We start from the raw sequence: 15570 nt of genomic DNA on the forward strand, positions 1-15570 counted from the left end.
CCCGAAATGTACTGAAATTTTTATTTATTTATTTATTTATTTTTGCACAACCCTACTTGAAGGCTCAGACCTCGAGGGGACGGCTTTGTGGTGAAAGACTGGAGAATTTCAGGCTGGGCTATCCTGGCATTGGGTGCAAATCTCAAGTGCAGAATGTAGGAGTCCAACTTCCTCCATACAAGCACAAGAAGGCCTGAGGGGTTCTTCAGTCTTTACTGCCCCTGACCGCTGATCTCCTGGCCCAGCCGCATGGCTGGCAGACAAGGAGGGGGAAAGGCCTTTCCAGCCCTCCCAAAGACTCCAGTGGGGGCCTGGTGCAGGAACAGCATTTGGCTCTACTTCCGAGTGGGGCCCCTTGTGGGTTCTGCCCCTCCCCAATCATATCCGATGGGTGATGCTTTGCTAATCAGAATTTTATTGTTTTTAACAATTGGCCATAACAATAGCAGCATAACAATACTGAACACCGCAACAACACATATGTGTGTGTAAAGTGCCGCCAAGTCGCAGCCGACTTATGGCAACCCCTTTTTTTGGGGGGGGGGGTTATTGCAAGAGACTAACAGAGGTGGTTTGCCAGTGCCTTCCTCTGCACAGCAACCCTGCTATTCCTTGGTGGTCTCCCATCCAAATACTAACCAGGGCTGACCCTGCTTAGCTTCTGAGATCTGACGAGATCAGGCCAGCCTGGGCCATCCAGGTCAGGGCAACAACACATATACCAGCAGTAAAAATCAATGCAATGTACAGCAATCCAAACAGTTCCCAACGCCGAGTCCTCAAGGTCTTGCACTTTGCTTGACTGCTGCCAGGCTAGGTGGGAGCCAGGGCCTTGGAGTATAGTACTCGAAGTGGGGGTGCCTGGCATTCCCACATGATCCCAGTGCACCCCCACGCAAGCCAAGGTGCTGTCTGGAGTCTGCCTGGCTGCTGGCTTCATTGGCCTCTCTTCTTCCCGGCCAATGGCTGGCCTCCAAAGGGTCATTGGGGCTTTGCTCAGGGCCTGCCCGGGGCCACCCATTTCCTTCTTGCATGTTAAGCAGTGGAGCCCTCCCGTGGAAGCGGCTGCTGCTGTGGGGGCAACTCATGTGCCCGGGCCACTTGCCCCAGCCGCTCACAGCAGGAGGTTGTCATGGGCAAGTGAGCTGAGGTGGGCAGGAGGAAAAGGCAGCTCCTCTGGTTAGAGCCCCACAATCATACCGCCACTGTCAGGTTTGGGGCAGCAGGGTGTGTGTGTGTGACCAGCTTGCTCACCATCCATGGAGCGAAAGGCAGAATAAATGGGGGGGGGATGTGTCTAGCTCAGTGATGGCGAACCTTTTAGAGACCGAGTGCCCAAACTGCAACCCCAAACCCACTTATTTACCGCAAAGTGCCAACATGGCAATTTAACCTGAATACTGAGGTTATCCCCTCTTAAAGGCATCTAGGCTAGATGCTATCACCACATCATGTGGCAAGGAGTTCCACAGGTTAATTACATGATGGGTAAGTGGGTGTCCCTCTTTTAGTAAGGGATTTCACTGAAAGGTGGGAGGCGCTGCAAAGCCAGCGCTGTGGCCCGAGCGCTCTGCTCCCCTCCAGCTATGCCATGCTATGCTCCCCTCCAACCTAGCTCCTCTCCAACCCCACCACTGGAATCCCCTTCGCCTCAGACTCAACAGGCTGCCCTCCGTGCCCTCACGCCGCATGTGAGCCACCCTGCCGCATATGTCAGGGGAGAGAGGAAGTGCTCCCATTGGGCTGCTGGGCAGAGGGGTGACTGATGTGAGAAATGCCCTCAGGCACGCATGGAGAGGGGGAGGCAGCCCGGTCCCGCATCCCTCTGGCTTTTTAGTAACAAACTCAGGCAAACTCTGTGCTGGGGCAACGGCACGCGTGCCCACAGAGAGGGCTCTGAGTGTCCCCTCTGGCACGTATGCCATAGGTTCGCCACCACTGGTCTAGCTTGTGCAAAACAGAGGTGAGGGATGGGGGAGATATGTGCCTGGCACAGCCGCTGCTCACAGTGCCAGAGGCAGAGAGGCCTTGCCCAGCCCTCGAGGGAGAATAAGTGGGGATATATATGTGGGGCAAGGGAGCGTCTTCAGCTTGGCCCTAGTACAGCACATCCTCGAAGCGGAGCAGCAGGAACTGCTGGAGGGGGAGGGGCAGGCCCAGCTCAGGCAGGGTCTGGAGAAGGCGCCCTTCGAGGTAGCTCCGCAGGGCACACCGAGCCAGGTGCTGCAGGGATCGGGGCCTGTGGCCCAGGGAGAAGAGTGACTGGAAAAACCGGGGGTGCTTCTGCAAGAGAAAAGAGTGCACTCACTGTGAGCTCCCCAAGCACAAGAGCCGCCAGTTGGGGCCAAACCCGTGGCCCTGCTAGCACGGCAGCCTATTGCCTGAGGTGGCCAAACTGGCAACCCCAACAAGAGTGGCCCGGAGGCTGAAGCCTCCCCAGGGATGCATGCAGGCTTCCTGTGTGGGAGGGGGGTCCATTCCATCATCGTGGCCAAGAGCCAGTGGTGTTCTCCATACACGGTGAAGCCAGCTGAATTCGTGGCCAATCACAGTATTTACAGTGGCAGGGGATTCCACAAGCTCCTTGCTCTCGGAGGGAAGACGCTCCGTAGCACAGGAAATGCTCTTGCTGGCAGGGCTCTCTTCCTCCAAGGGGCCTCCTCCCACCTCCTCCTGAGACTCCTCCTTGTCGACCTGCCCAGATGCCCACAAGTGCCAGGAGGTCAGGGCAGGGATAGAAAGCTCATTCCGGCAAGTTGCCCTTCTCCCGGTGAGTATCATTTTACACCTATGGACACTGGGCCTTATTCACCATGCTACTGCCCATTCACCTGGGACCAACTACACATGGGGTGGGTGGGGCATGGGTTTGACCCATGGTCACCAGCACACTTTTACAGAAGAATTTGGCCGTTTAAAAATGGTGCGGGGTACGTGTGTTTGAGGTGAGACTTGTCTTGGCAGTAGTGTGTGCAAAAAAGGATCTTGGGGTCTTAGCACACCAAACACTGAACACGAGTCAGCAGTGTGATGCGGTAGTAAAAAGGCAAATGCAATTTATGTGTTTATTTATTTTTCAAATTTCTATCCCACTCTCCCTGGCCAAGGCAGGGCACAGGACAGCTCACAAAGTCTTCTGGGCTGCATCAACAGAAGCCTAGTGTCCAGATCACACAAAGTGATGGTATCGCTTTACTCTGCTCGGGTTAGACCTCACCTAGAGTACTGTGTTCAGTTCTGGGCACCACAATTTAAGAAGGATGTAGACATGCTGGTGCTTGGTATGTTTACCCTGGAGAGGAGATGATTAGAGGTGATATGATAACCATCTTCAAGTACTTGAAGGGCTGTCATATAGAGGATGGTGCCGAGTTGTTTTCTGTTGCCTCAGAAGGTTGGACCAGAACCAATGGGTTGAAATTAAATCTGAAGAGTGTCCGGCTAAGCATTAGGAAGAACTTCCTGACAGAGTGGTTCCTCAGTGGAAGAGGCTTCCTTGGGAGGTGGTGGGCTCTTCTTCTTTGCAGATTTTTAAGCAGAGGCTAGATGGCCATCTGACAGCAATGCTGGTTCTTTGACCTTAGGCAGATGATGAGCGGGAGGGCGGGAAGGGTCGCATCAGTGTTTGGCTCTCGTGGCCCTTTCTTACATGCCCAGGGAAATACCAATTGCCACTTTGGGGTCAGGAAGCTATTTCCTCCAGGCCAGATTGCCCAGGGATCCTGGAGGGTTTTTTTTTTGGGGGGGGGAGCTATCTTCTGGGCATGGAGGGGTCACTGGGTGTTTGTGGGGGGGAGGTAATTGTGGACTTCCTGCATTGTGCAGGGGGTTGGACTAGATGACCCTGGAGATCCCTTCCAACTCTATGTTTCTAAGATTCTATTAAATGAAGAGGACACCCAATCTATCCCTACTACCCGGCATAAGCAATGCATAATCAACACCAGCAATACTCTGCAGATGGAGAGTCTGTAGAAGGCAAAAGCCTCTCCGCGGACAACTGCCACACAACTCCTGACACCACATGTGCCGTTCACGAAGGGCCCCTGACTCAGTGGCAGGCAACGGGGACAGAAGAGCCCTGGGGCCCATCCCTATCCCTCTGGGACCCCTCTTCTCACTTCCCTCCATTGCAAAAAGGGCCCATTTATTCCCCCTTGCTGCTTCCTGTTGGTTAATTAGTCCCTAATGTATGAGAACGCTCCTCCTCTGACTCCCTGGTCGTTAGATTTCCTCAGGAGCCTTTGGGGAGGGAGTTCATTAAGAGCCTTTTGAAAGTTTAAGCCTACGATGTCTCCTGGACTGTTCTTGTCCACAGGGGGGCACTGAGAGACTTTCTGGGACAAGCTGAACCTTTCCAAAAGAGACAGGCCTCACGGGAACTGCAAGGGAACCTGGCTGCAGGTAATTAATATCAAAAAGGTGGCTGAGCAGCTGTTAAACAAACAGGAGCCATTGAGCCTCCTGGTTTGGAAATGACTCCTCCCAAAGGGATGGTGTGGTAATGTGGCCGGAGCAATGATATCACTACTCTTTTCTTGCTGAGTTTGCAAATTCACCAAGAGTTCAGACACTTTTCAACTGTCAATGAACGCTGTTGCTTAGAGCTACTTTAATCTTGGACAATTAGTTGAAACAGTTAACAAAAAGTTAGATTAACTGAGCGTCAACATGGTGTAATGGTTAAGAGCAGGGGACTCTAATCTGGAGAACCAGGTTGGTTTCCCCACTCCTCCACATGAAGCCTGCTGGGTGACCTGGGGCCAGTCACAGTTCTCTCAGAACTCTCTCAGCCCCACCTGCCTCACAAGGTGCCTGTTATGGGGAGAGGAGGGTATCGTGATTGTAAGCGTCTTTGAGTCTCCTGAAAAGTAGAGTATAAAATCTAACTCTTCTTCTAATTGCTTTTTAATAGAGGTTAACAGTTGAGATTGGGCTTCTTATCTTGTTATATTAGATGTCACTCATATACACATGCTGACTGGCTCATTGACACTTATGTTGATTATCTCATATTTAGCTACGAACCCATCAGGTATCTAGATATGACCATATGATTATAATAGATCAGATTTAGAGAAAGAGAAAATTGGTATTTTCCCCCTATAAATATGCACTTCTGTGACAAGCAAATCAGATTCCTCTGGATGGAAGTCTCAGAAGAAGATCAGGTGACATAAAGGTTGTACATTACCTTAGAGTCATAGAGTTGGAAGGGCCCATCTAGTTCAACCCCCTGCTCAATGCAGGATCAGCCTAGAGCATCCCTGAAAAATGTTCGTCCAGCCGATTCCACTGTTGAATAACTCTTACTGTTAAAAATAAATTCCTAATATCCAGCCAGTACCTTTCCACCAGTAATTAAACCTATTATTGCGGGTCCTATTTTCTGCTGCCAACAGCAATTTTCTGCTGCTATTTTCTGCTGCCCTCCTCTAAGTGACAGCCTTTCAAATTCCTAAAGGGAGCAATCCTGTCCCGTCCCCCCCACTGCCCTCAACCTCCTCTTCTCCAGACTGAACATTCCCAATTCCTTCTCAGCCTTTCCTCGCAGGGCTTCTTGGTCTCCAGGCCCCTGATCATACTCGTCGCTCTCCTTTGCGCCCGCACTATTCTGTCCACATCCTTTTTGAAGTGGGGCCTCCAGAACTGCACACAGGGCTCCAGGTGCGGCCTGACCAATGCAGTGTACAGGGGAACTATGACATCTTGCGATCTGGATGTTATGCCTCTTGTTGTTCTTTTTTATCTTCTTATTCCATGCCTCTGTTGATACACCCCAAGATCACATTAGCCTTTTCTGTCGCTGCATCACACTGGATACTCATATTTAACTTATGGTCCACCCATACCCCAAAATCTTGTTCACACACTCTGCTACCTTTAGTTGAGAAATCCTGCTGCTAAACAGTTTTGCAAAGGCGAAGCCTTTAACATTGTTTAGGGTTAGGGTCCTCTAGCAGGATGCAGGAGAGGATCTCTGATTAGAGGGGGCTAGAACTTGAAAATGAGAGATGGTCAGTAAAGGGGGTCCATGTAAGGAAACCAGAGGGCTGAGGGAGGCAGGGCTACTTGGAGGAGGGGAGGAGGCCCAGGCTGCTGCGCACCAGTGCTAGAAGTCTCTGGGCCACAAGATGGGAGAGCTGCAGCCGTTGGTGCTGAATGACGAGGCAGACAAAGAGGGAATTCCAGAAGCCCGGTGGAGTGGGGGAAGCCAAAGGGGTGCTGCTGCTCTCCCCGGCTAGCAGCTGTCTGGACAAAACAGGAAAAGACATGTCGGACGGGGGGGGGGGGCTCTGTCTACCAAAGAGGGCATCGAGTCGAATAAGCCAGAAAACATCAGGGGAAGAAACTCCCCCAAGGAATGAAGGGTTCCTTAGAAATGGGGGTGCACTATTGCCCCACTGATCAGATCAAGGAGGCAGATCTTGAGATGGAGAGGCAAATAAGGGAGGGGGTCAAAGGGAAGAACGCTGCCCTACTGCCAGACTTCAACTACCCTCCCACTGAGCGGGCTGCCTCTGGAGCAGGCCCAGAGTCCCAGGCTCACCTGCACAAGTTCCGTGGGGACAGCCTCCGCCCACTCCTCCGTGACACGGACGTGCTCATAAGTGTTGACCAGGGCCTCGATGGTGCGCGGGGAAGCACAGCAATGGCGAAGCACCTGTGCCGGAGGGAAGCAGAGAAAGAGGGGGGCTGCCGGACTCCGCACAGGGTCCACACCACAGAAAAGCCCGGCCAGCCTCCTCTCAGAGACAGAGGACGGGGCCAGCATAAGGACCAGCTGCCCAAGGTGGGGTCAGCTCTCCTGTTGGGCCTGAACACATCAGCACGAGAGGAGCCCTGCTGGATCAGAGTGGCGGTCTATTGAATCCGGCACCCGCCTCCTCACAGAGGCCAATGCAGGAAGGGCCTACAGAGGCCGAGGCCGTCCCCTGTTGTTGCCTCTCTGAGCACCGGGTTTAGGAGGCTTACTGCCTCTGAATGTGGGTGCTCAACTCCTCCTGGCTAGCAGCTGTTGATGGACAAACCCCTCAAAGCTCTTTTTAAAGCCATCTATGCTCGTGGCCGTCACAACGTCCACTGGCAGTGGATTCCACAGTTTAATTGCTCATGAAGGGATCTCCTTGTGTCTGACTTGACTCTATTGCCCATCCACTTCGACGGGTGCCCCTAAGCTCTAGTATTATGAAAGATGGAGGGAAAAGGCTCCCTCCGCCCACTTTCTCTACCCTGTACAGACCTCTATCATGTCCTACCTCAACCATCTATTTTTAAAACTAAGAAGTCCCAGACTCTGCCCACACCTGCCCCCCTTCCTGCCCCCCCTGGTGGAGGTGAGGTGGTCAGTTATAGATGGAGAACCCTTCCAAGCCAACATATGGCTCCCTGGCCATGCGGGGGGGGGGGGGGAATCCAGCCTTCTCCTGAGCCTGACTCCCCTCAGCCCCTCCAGGCCAGAACGGCCTGCTCAGACAGGCCGTGGCTCTCCAGGGTCTCAGGCGGAGGGTCCTTCACGTCATCTCCTGCCTGTTGTTTTTAACTAGAGATGCTGCTGGGGGGGGGGGTTGAGCGTGCCGAGGGGGGGGCTCTTCCGCTGAGCCGTGGCCCCTCTCTGCCCCATGGCACCACTGCCCTCAAGGGGTGGGTGTGCGAATGTGTTTAAAACAGGCACGTGGCAAGTGGCTGCTGTGCCCATGCCACTGCACTAGGAAGCCTCCCCTCCCCCAAATAGTGGCACCTTTGAAGCTGACCTGCTGCTTTTTGATGCCAGCCGGTGCCCTACAGAGTCAGCGGCTGCCCTGCCGAATGCACCTTCCTTCCCGCTCCTGCCCCCCAGGCGGCACTCCTGCTTCCCCTTTGTGGGCCTGCTCAGGAGGAGAAAACCCTTTCCAGCCCCCCTGGCCCCTCCTCCCCAGGTCCTCCCTCCAACTCTCCCGGCCCGGGGCTGAGTCTCCAGCTCCTCTGGCCTGGCCTCTTGGACGGTAGCAGCCCACCCACCCACCTGGGGGCTGGCCAAGGCCGGAAGGCCTTCGCCAGCTGGTCTCCCCTCTGCTCCACCTCAGGGCCAGTAGGGGCTCTGCGGGGGTCTTGGGAGGAGAAAGGCCGTCCCCATCACCCACTGCCCAATCCATTGAACGGGAAACACTGGGGTGTGTGTGCTGTGGGGGGTTTCCAGTGTGGTGCCCTCCACCTGCCAAGCGGATGCTCTGCCACTGAGCCCCCCGGAGCCCCTCCTTACAAGATGGACATCGCTTGGAGTCCTCCTTGCTGGTTTCCCTGTATTTCCCCCACAGGGAGAGCAATCAGCCAAGTCTGGACTGGATATTAATTATTTGTGGCAAAAGCTTTGGTTCCAGACTCCTCCCTAGAATAGATACCCCGGTCTACTGAAATAATTTTCATCACTGAAGAAAGCAGCCTCTTCAGGTGTGTATTTGATGGCTAACCTTTCACATGCGGATGGGGCCACAGCACACGGGGGTGGGGGGGGGTGTCTGTGGCTCTGCCCGAGAAAGAGAGACCCCGTTGCCATGCTGGGCATGGGCAGCCTCTCAGGGGACGCCGGTGCCCCCTCCACCCTGCTCTCAGGGAGAGACAGCACCGGGACGTGGCCATTCCTGGCCAAAGGGATAACCCTTATCCAAGACCTTGGCACCAGCAGAACTGTCACCGAGCCATGGAGGAGGAGGAGACTGGGCCGTGGAACCCCAGAGATGGGGGGGCTGTAGCAAGAGACCCCACCTCCCAAGGAGGTGCAGAGACTGAGCAGGCCGTAAAGCCAGAGGAGCTGGGGTGGGTCAGGAAGTATTGCCGAACGGCCTTGACTGCCTCCTGTAAAGGCTCACCGTCTTGCGTTCCATTCCTGCAACCACATCCTTTGTCCCAAACAGCCTGAGCTCCTGAAGGGAGAAGACCTCAGCCTCAGTGTGGTTCTACTCACACACATAGGGTTGCCAGCTCTAGTGTGGGAAAGTCCTGGAGATTTGGGGGCAGAGCTTGGGAGAGGGAGGGTGCTTGATGGCTCTGTGATTCCACAGAGTCCTTTCTCAAAGTTGCCACTTACTCCAGGGGAGCTAATCTCTGGAGTCTGCAGAACAATGGTAATTCCCCACCTAGTGGGCAGCCCACCCTGGCTGAATTTCCAGTTTTCCAGCATGTAAGCAGTCCTCGGGCAGAAGGCGGGTGCCGCCGTTCACCCCGTTCATGAAGAACAGGAATGCATGCCAGGGGGACTGATGTCAACGACCCCCGGGGGAAGCAGGCCCTGAAGGCTCACGGTGCTGGAAGGGGGCCAGCTGCTTCCAAGAAAAGGCTACTGGGGCTGGGGGGACAATTCTGTTGGGGTGCAGGGTCCACAGAGGGCCTTCCCGCTCTCTCGCTCTCTGCCATCCAGCAGCCATGGCCCCCTCCACCCAGGATGCCCCTCCAAGGATGCCCCCCCTTCTATCGGCCACACCTTAAGAAGGGCTCCCGGCCAGATCCGCACCGCCCCGTGGTTGAGCAGGTCGCGCACCACCTGCTCTGGATGGTGGTCCGTCTTGTAGGCTGCCACTTGCAGGATGTTGTGCATAGCCATGTTGCCGCTGTAGCTCATGATGTTGACATTGGCGCCGTGGGCCAGGAGCAGCTCCACCACGCGGGGGTTGGCATTCTTGCAGGCCTGGTGGAGCGGGCGCTGGCGGTCGTGGTCAGCGGTGTTCACCTGGGCGCCCACGGCCACCAGCTGCTGGCACACTTTGAAGTAGTCCTCTGTGGCCTGGGGAGGGTGAGGCTGGGCGCAGGCGGCGTTCAGTGGCGTCTGCCCCTCCGCGTTCCTGGCCTCCAGGCTGGCCCCGTAGCTCAGGAAGAGCCGGACATGTTCCGCCAGGCCCAGTCGAGCAGCCCTGTGAAGGGGGGTCTCCTCCTCCTCCTCAGTGGTGCTATTGACCGTGGCCCCGTGGCACAGCAGGAGCCGAGCACACCTGCGAGGAGGGCAGAACAGTCTTCAAGGGTGGCCAGGCCAGGGCCCATGCCCGCCCCTGGAACGGCCATCGATGCAGCCCCTGGGCGGGGGGGCCTGGCTGGTGGTGAATGGTGAGGCGGGGTGGGGGTGGGGGGAGAGCACTCACTGCAGGGACTCTGGGCTCTGGCACAGGTGCAGCGGCCTCAGCCCATCTTCAGAGACGGCCTCGGGGTCAGCACCAAAGGAGAGGAGGAGCCGGAGGCAGTCTGTCCTGGCTGCGGTGGAGGCCACGTGCAGCGCAGTCTGGCCCCCGGGGGCCAGGTCCACGTCTGCCCCCCGCAGCAGCAGGTGGCGCAGGCAGTCCACAAAGCCACGGCTCGCTGTGATGTGCAGCGGGGTGGTGAGCTCTTGCTCGTAGGTCAGTGACCAGAGCCCTGCAAGGGAGATTGCCCGCACGTGAGGCCAGGGGGCAGGAAGAGCCGGGGCCGCGTCGCACCCTTCGGGCAGTCAGTGGGCCGATGGGCCTGGACTAATGCAGGGAGATACGGCACTCTGCGCATGCTGTAGGTGTAGGGACACCCCGGGTCACAGAGCTGGAAGCTGCCTTCTGCTGAATCAGCCCACTGATTCAGTGGGTCACACTTCTTCTACTCAGACCGGCAGCGGCTCTCCAGGGTCTCAGGCAAAGAAAGGCCTTTTCCCTCACCTACTGCCTGGTCCTTTTTTAATGGGAGATGCTGCCAGGGATTGAACTTGGGACCTTCTGCATGCCAAGTGGAGGCTCCGCCATCGAACCACAGCTCCTGCCCCCAAGTGTCCTAGGACCTCGGGCCTGCATAAATAGAGAGGGGTCCCCACCAACACCTGCAGCAGCAGCCCCCTCCCCCACCTCAGGCTCTCCCTCCTTCTGGGAGGCCCCTCCCCAGCGGTCCCGGGAGCTTCCCTCCCTCATCCTGGGCCTGGGCCAGAGGCCAGCCCTTGCGCTCCCCTCCTCCTGGGTCGCCCACCCTCGGCTCTCCCCGCTCCTGACCCACTCAGCCAGCGAAAATTGAAGCGGTAGTCCTTCCACTCGTCCAGGTTGCTGGTGTCAAAGACGGAGTTGGGGCTCACCCCGCTCTCGGGGTCTCCGAGGAGGCAGAGGATGGTGCACCCGTCTCCCTCCAGGAGGGCTTGCCAGAAAGCCTGAGCGGGGCCTTCTGCCTTGGCAGTCACGATGGGCTCCATGAAGGGGGCTGGTGTGGGGGGGAGTGGGAATCTCAGGGAGCAGAAGCCCTGCAAGTGTAGGGAGGGACGGAGGGGGGGGAGGGCCTGCCGCTGCAGCCCAGGAGTCCAGTTGCAGCCGGTGCTATTCTTGGGCACCTGTCTTGTGACAAACAGATGGGGCCTGTTTCAAGGGGGAGCAGCAGGGAGGACATGCGGGGAAGGGAAGGGGGGGGCTTGTGTTGGAAAATCTGCCCTTCTAGGACGGTGTCACTTGCCTGCACATTGAGAGGGGGGACTGACCACAGAGTCAGATAGATAGACAGGACAGGGGGAGGTAATCTCTAGTTATGCGACTTGCATCGAAGAAGGGTGAAAGGGAAGAGAGAGAGAAGAGGATATTGTCCCTGACAATATAGCTCTAAATATCAAAGGGCATGAAATGAGGGGAGAGGTGCAACTGCTAACAACCTCCCATCTATCTATCTGACTATCTGGTCAGTTCCCCCCCTTTGAGTGTGGAGGCAAGTGACACAGGGAGAGCCCAAATTCCAACAGATATTAAATAACATCTGGGATAGAATTGACCCCTGAGGAACCCTACCAGCCAGGGGTTGCCTGATCGAACGCTCATCCCCGATGGCCAAGGTCTGACTGCCTCCCTGAAGGGAGGAGGCAGGCCAGGGCCGGGAAGGGCAGTGCCACCCGTTGCCAGGGAGGCCAGGCGGCTGGCCAGGATGGATTGGAATGGTCAACCGTATCAAACGCCGCTGACCGATCCATTCAAAGCACCACTGCTGACCCGCCCTTCTTATCAAGAGGGATCCGGAGATCGTCCAGGAGGGGGCCACTGAGGACCCCCTCGGCCCCAAAGGCTGGCCTGAAGCCAGACTGGGATGGATCAAGTGCCGATGTTTCATCCAGAGAGCAACTGCTCTCTCTGTTACCTTCCCCAGAAAAGGAAGGTTTGATACCGGGTGGTACTGCGCTAGTTCCTGTTTACCTAAAGCAGGTTTCTCCAAAAAAGGCTAAGGAAAAAAACCTGAAAGAGAGAGAGAGATTAATAATCTCCCTCAAGGAGCCTTCGGCCACATTCCAGCCGGCTTTCACCAACCAGGGTGGGCAGGGCTCCAAGGAGCCAGGGCTCCCTCACAGCAGCCACCAACATCAGGTAGTGTGAACTGGCAAAGGAGTCCAAAGAAATACCAGAGACCGCCAGCCAAGCCTTTCCTTTGGCTCCCCAAATACGAGAACTCAGAGAGCCAAAGTAAGCCCTTCTTTGCTGAACAAGTGATTAAAATGTGGAATTAACTGCCAGAGGAGGTAGTGATGGCCCTGGGCATAAATGTCTTTGAAAGGGAGTTACATACGTTCCTGCAGGATAGTTCAATTGATGGCTGCTAGCTGGGTGACCGAAGGGAGCCTCCATGTTTGGAGGCAGTCAGCCTCTGGATCCCAGTGCCAGGAGGCAGCATTAGGGGAAGGCCTCGGCCTCTGTGCCCTGTTTGTTTGGCCCTACGGAGGAAGTGGCTGGGCCCCTGTCTGAGATGGACTAGACCAGGGGTGGGGAACCTTTTTTCTGCCAAGGGCCATTTGGATATTTATAACATCATTAGTGGGCCATACAAAATTATCAACTCAGAACTCGCCCCCACACATTGTGGCCCTGCCCCCTTTAACCCCTCTATTGTTGCCACTTCCGCCCCCAGCCCTCTTGCAGTACAAAGGGAATATGTTTCTCCACAGCCCGGGTGGGAAAGGGTTAACACAGTTTCTTGGGCGGTCCTAGCAGCTCCATAGCTAACGACTCTTCTGCAAGGGGGAAATAAGATCCCTTTTCTCGGCAAAACAAACTCTAATCCGCCTTGAATAGAGGCTATTCCTGTCTGCGGGAGGGGGCAGATTGCCAGTCTTAGATCCTTCTGAGCTAGAGATCTGCCAGGACCCACAAAGGGCCAGACCAAATGATTTCGTGGGCCTTATACGGCCCCCGGGCCTGACGTTCCCCACCCCTGGACTAGACTGACCATCCCTGGTTTAACCCAGCAGGGCTCTTTCGGTGTCCTTATGTAGGAGCCCCTTCCCTGTGAGGAAAGGCTGGAGGGTTGTGGGCTTTCGTTGGGGGGGGGGAGACGACTAAGAGGGAACATGGTAGTCATTTATACAATTATGTCTGGAGCAGGGTGAGTGGACAGGAGAGCCTTTTTTTTGCTACTCATGTAATACTCAAAGTTGGGGGCACCCAGGGAACATGTAGGGGCTCCAGATTCAGGACAGAGAACGGGAAGCCCTCCTTTACTCAACAAGTCATTAAACTATGGAACTCACTGCCAGAGGAGATAGCACCTAGGGCTTTAAAAGCGGGCACTAGGTTCCCTCCATGGCTACTAGCCATGGCGAGCGAGAGGCCGCAACCCTCTGAAGCCTGGGGCCAGGAGGAGACATCCAGGGGAGGCCTCGGCTGCGGTGCCCTGTTGATTGGCCCTCCGGGGCAACTGGCTGGCCACGGGGGCACTGGGAGGACAGCGGGGCTCTCCTCCTCCAGAAGGGCCTCGCCGCCGTGACTCCTTTGTGCTCCCGGGCCAAGTTTCCTGCCGGCTGGCAAAGCCAGCGCATCCCCCCTCCGCTCCGGCCACCTTCGCAGCCGCTGGCCTGAGGGCGGCTGCACCCCCCCCCCCCCCAGCCGCCGCCCTGCCAGCCGGCCTCAGGCCACCCCCGCTCGCTTCTTCAGCCTCCACGAGTCCGCGTGCAAGACGCTGCCGGCGCCTCCTCTCCCCGCGCCAGTCCTGACCCCATTTCTGGCTGGCCCAGCGCAGGTCCCCCGGCTCTTGGCCAGAAGGACGAGGTTGGCTTGGGCTGGCTCCGCGAAGGGCCGCCGCACCTGTTGCGAGCCCCCTGTGTACAGGGCGCTCTGGAGCCCCCCGTCTCGGCACTCCAGCGGCTCTTTGCGGCCGCTGCAGCTCTGGGCGGGCCCTGCCAGGCCCCGGCCTTCTGGCCCCGCTCCCAGCACGCCCCTCCCCGGCCCCCAAGGCACATTGCGGGGAGGGCTCGGAGGAGGAGGAAAGCCTGGGCCGGAGCGCTGCTCTCCTCCGCCGAGCAGCTCCCCGCCAGCCGCGCCTGCCGCCGCTGACCTTGAGCGAGGGGCCGGTGGGTGGGTGGGCGCCTGCCCGTGGAGCCCACGCTGGCCCGCCTCCGCCCTTATCAACCGAGCCCTTGGCAGCGGCAGGGTGTCGGTGTCTGCCTCTCGCCTGCCTGCCTGCCTACCTGCCGCTCATCAGCTCCCCAAATCTATTTCCGTCCTTGATGCAGGTGGGGCTTCGTGTCTGGCTTGGGCGGGACCCTCAGAAGCCCAGAGAGCACCCAGGCATGCCAAAGGGCTTTCCTCCCAGAGCGGGGCCCCACAGCCAGGGGTTTTGTGTCTGCCAGGGGTTCAGCGGCAGGGCTTGTTGAACAATTTCACTTGGTTCTGATACTTTCTGATCCGTTAGCAGAGGGCTTTTTAAGCTTAGCAAACAGCGAAAGCCCACGTGTGCATGCGAGTGAGAAATCAAAAGGGAAGCAGCTTTTGTTTCTAATCAAAACTAAACTCATTTATTGGTGAAATACACTTTGGATGGGAAAGAGACAATACAAGTCCGCTAGCCTAATCTATCTTGCTACTTCTCTAGATAGAAAGGCTCCATCTTCCTTCCTCTCATTGGGGGAGGGAGGTCTGTGCGGCAGAGCGCACGGCTCCTGCCGTCTGGCTTGGATGAGGGGGCAAAGGGAAGAGAGAGCGAGAGAAGGGAAGTTTCCCTGACAATATAACTCACCAGCCAGCAGCTCCCGCTGCTCCGCTTATGTTCCAACTTCAGCTCCGGTAGGGCTGTCTTCAGAGGTCTCAGGCCTGGGTCTCAGGCCTGCCGCGGCTGCAGGATCAGACCCTTTCCAACTAGATTGGACTGCTCTTTAATTTGGTTTTCCATAGAGGTCTTCTGTACCGTACATGAACTATCACATGAATTAAATATGACTGAATGAATGAACAACTGAAGAAGCTACTGCGAAATGATCACGAGATCCGGAAGTGTCGTTTTGTCTTTATTATTTTCCTTTGAAGCAACGGTGGAGTAACCATATTGTGTAACTTACCTTATCTGGATTGTCTTTATTATCGTTTTCCTTTGAAGCGACGGTGGAGAAACCGTATTGTGGAACTTACCTTATCTGGACTATCACGGTGAAGGAACCGGTACCGTTGGACTTATTTCTTTAAAGCACAGACTTTATAATACTGGCATGTTGGAAATGTTTTAGTTATATTTGTGTTATCGCTGCAAAGGTCATGTAAGGTCCTTGAGATATATTTATTTTGATATGTATTTTGATGATTACTAATATAGTCTTTAATTAAGGTTGAGCTGTGGTGCTGTTTATTATTCCTA

The 15570-nt window shown here is 56.1% G+C and overlaps 1 protein-coding gene across 1 annotated transcript; it reads right to left on the bottom strand.

Moving 5' to 3' along the window:
- Positions 1-2097: 2097 nt before the first annotated feature.
- On the bottom strand, positions 2098-14182 carry ASB10 (ankyrin repeat and SOCS box containing 10). Its single transcript, XM_056857781.1, is given in 7 exon segments — positions 2098-2283; positions 6551-6664; positions 9461-9965; positions 10113-10380; positions 13938-13967; positions 13970-14134; positions 14137-14182. Coding segments are annotated over 7 exon segments (1314 nt in total).
- Positions 14183-15570: the final 1388 nt, after the last annotated feature.

This window comes from Euleptes europaea, chromosome 11 (genome assembly GCF_029931775.1).
Source record: "Euleptes europaea isolate rEulEur1 chromosome 11, rEulEur1.hap1, whole genome shotgun sequence".
Classification (NCBI taxonomy): Eukaryota; Metazoa; Chordata; class Lepidosauria; order Squamata; family Sphaerodactylidae; genus Euleptes; species Euleptes europaea.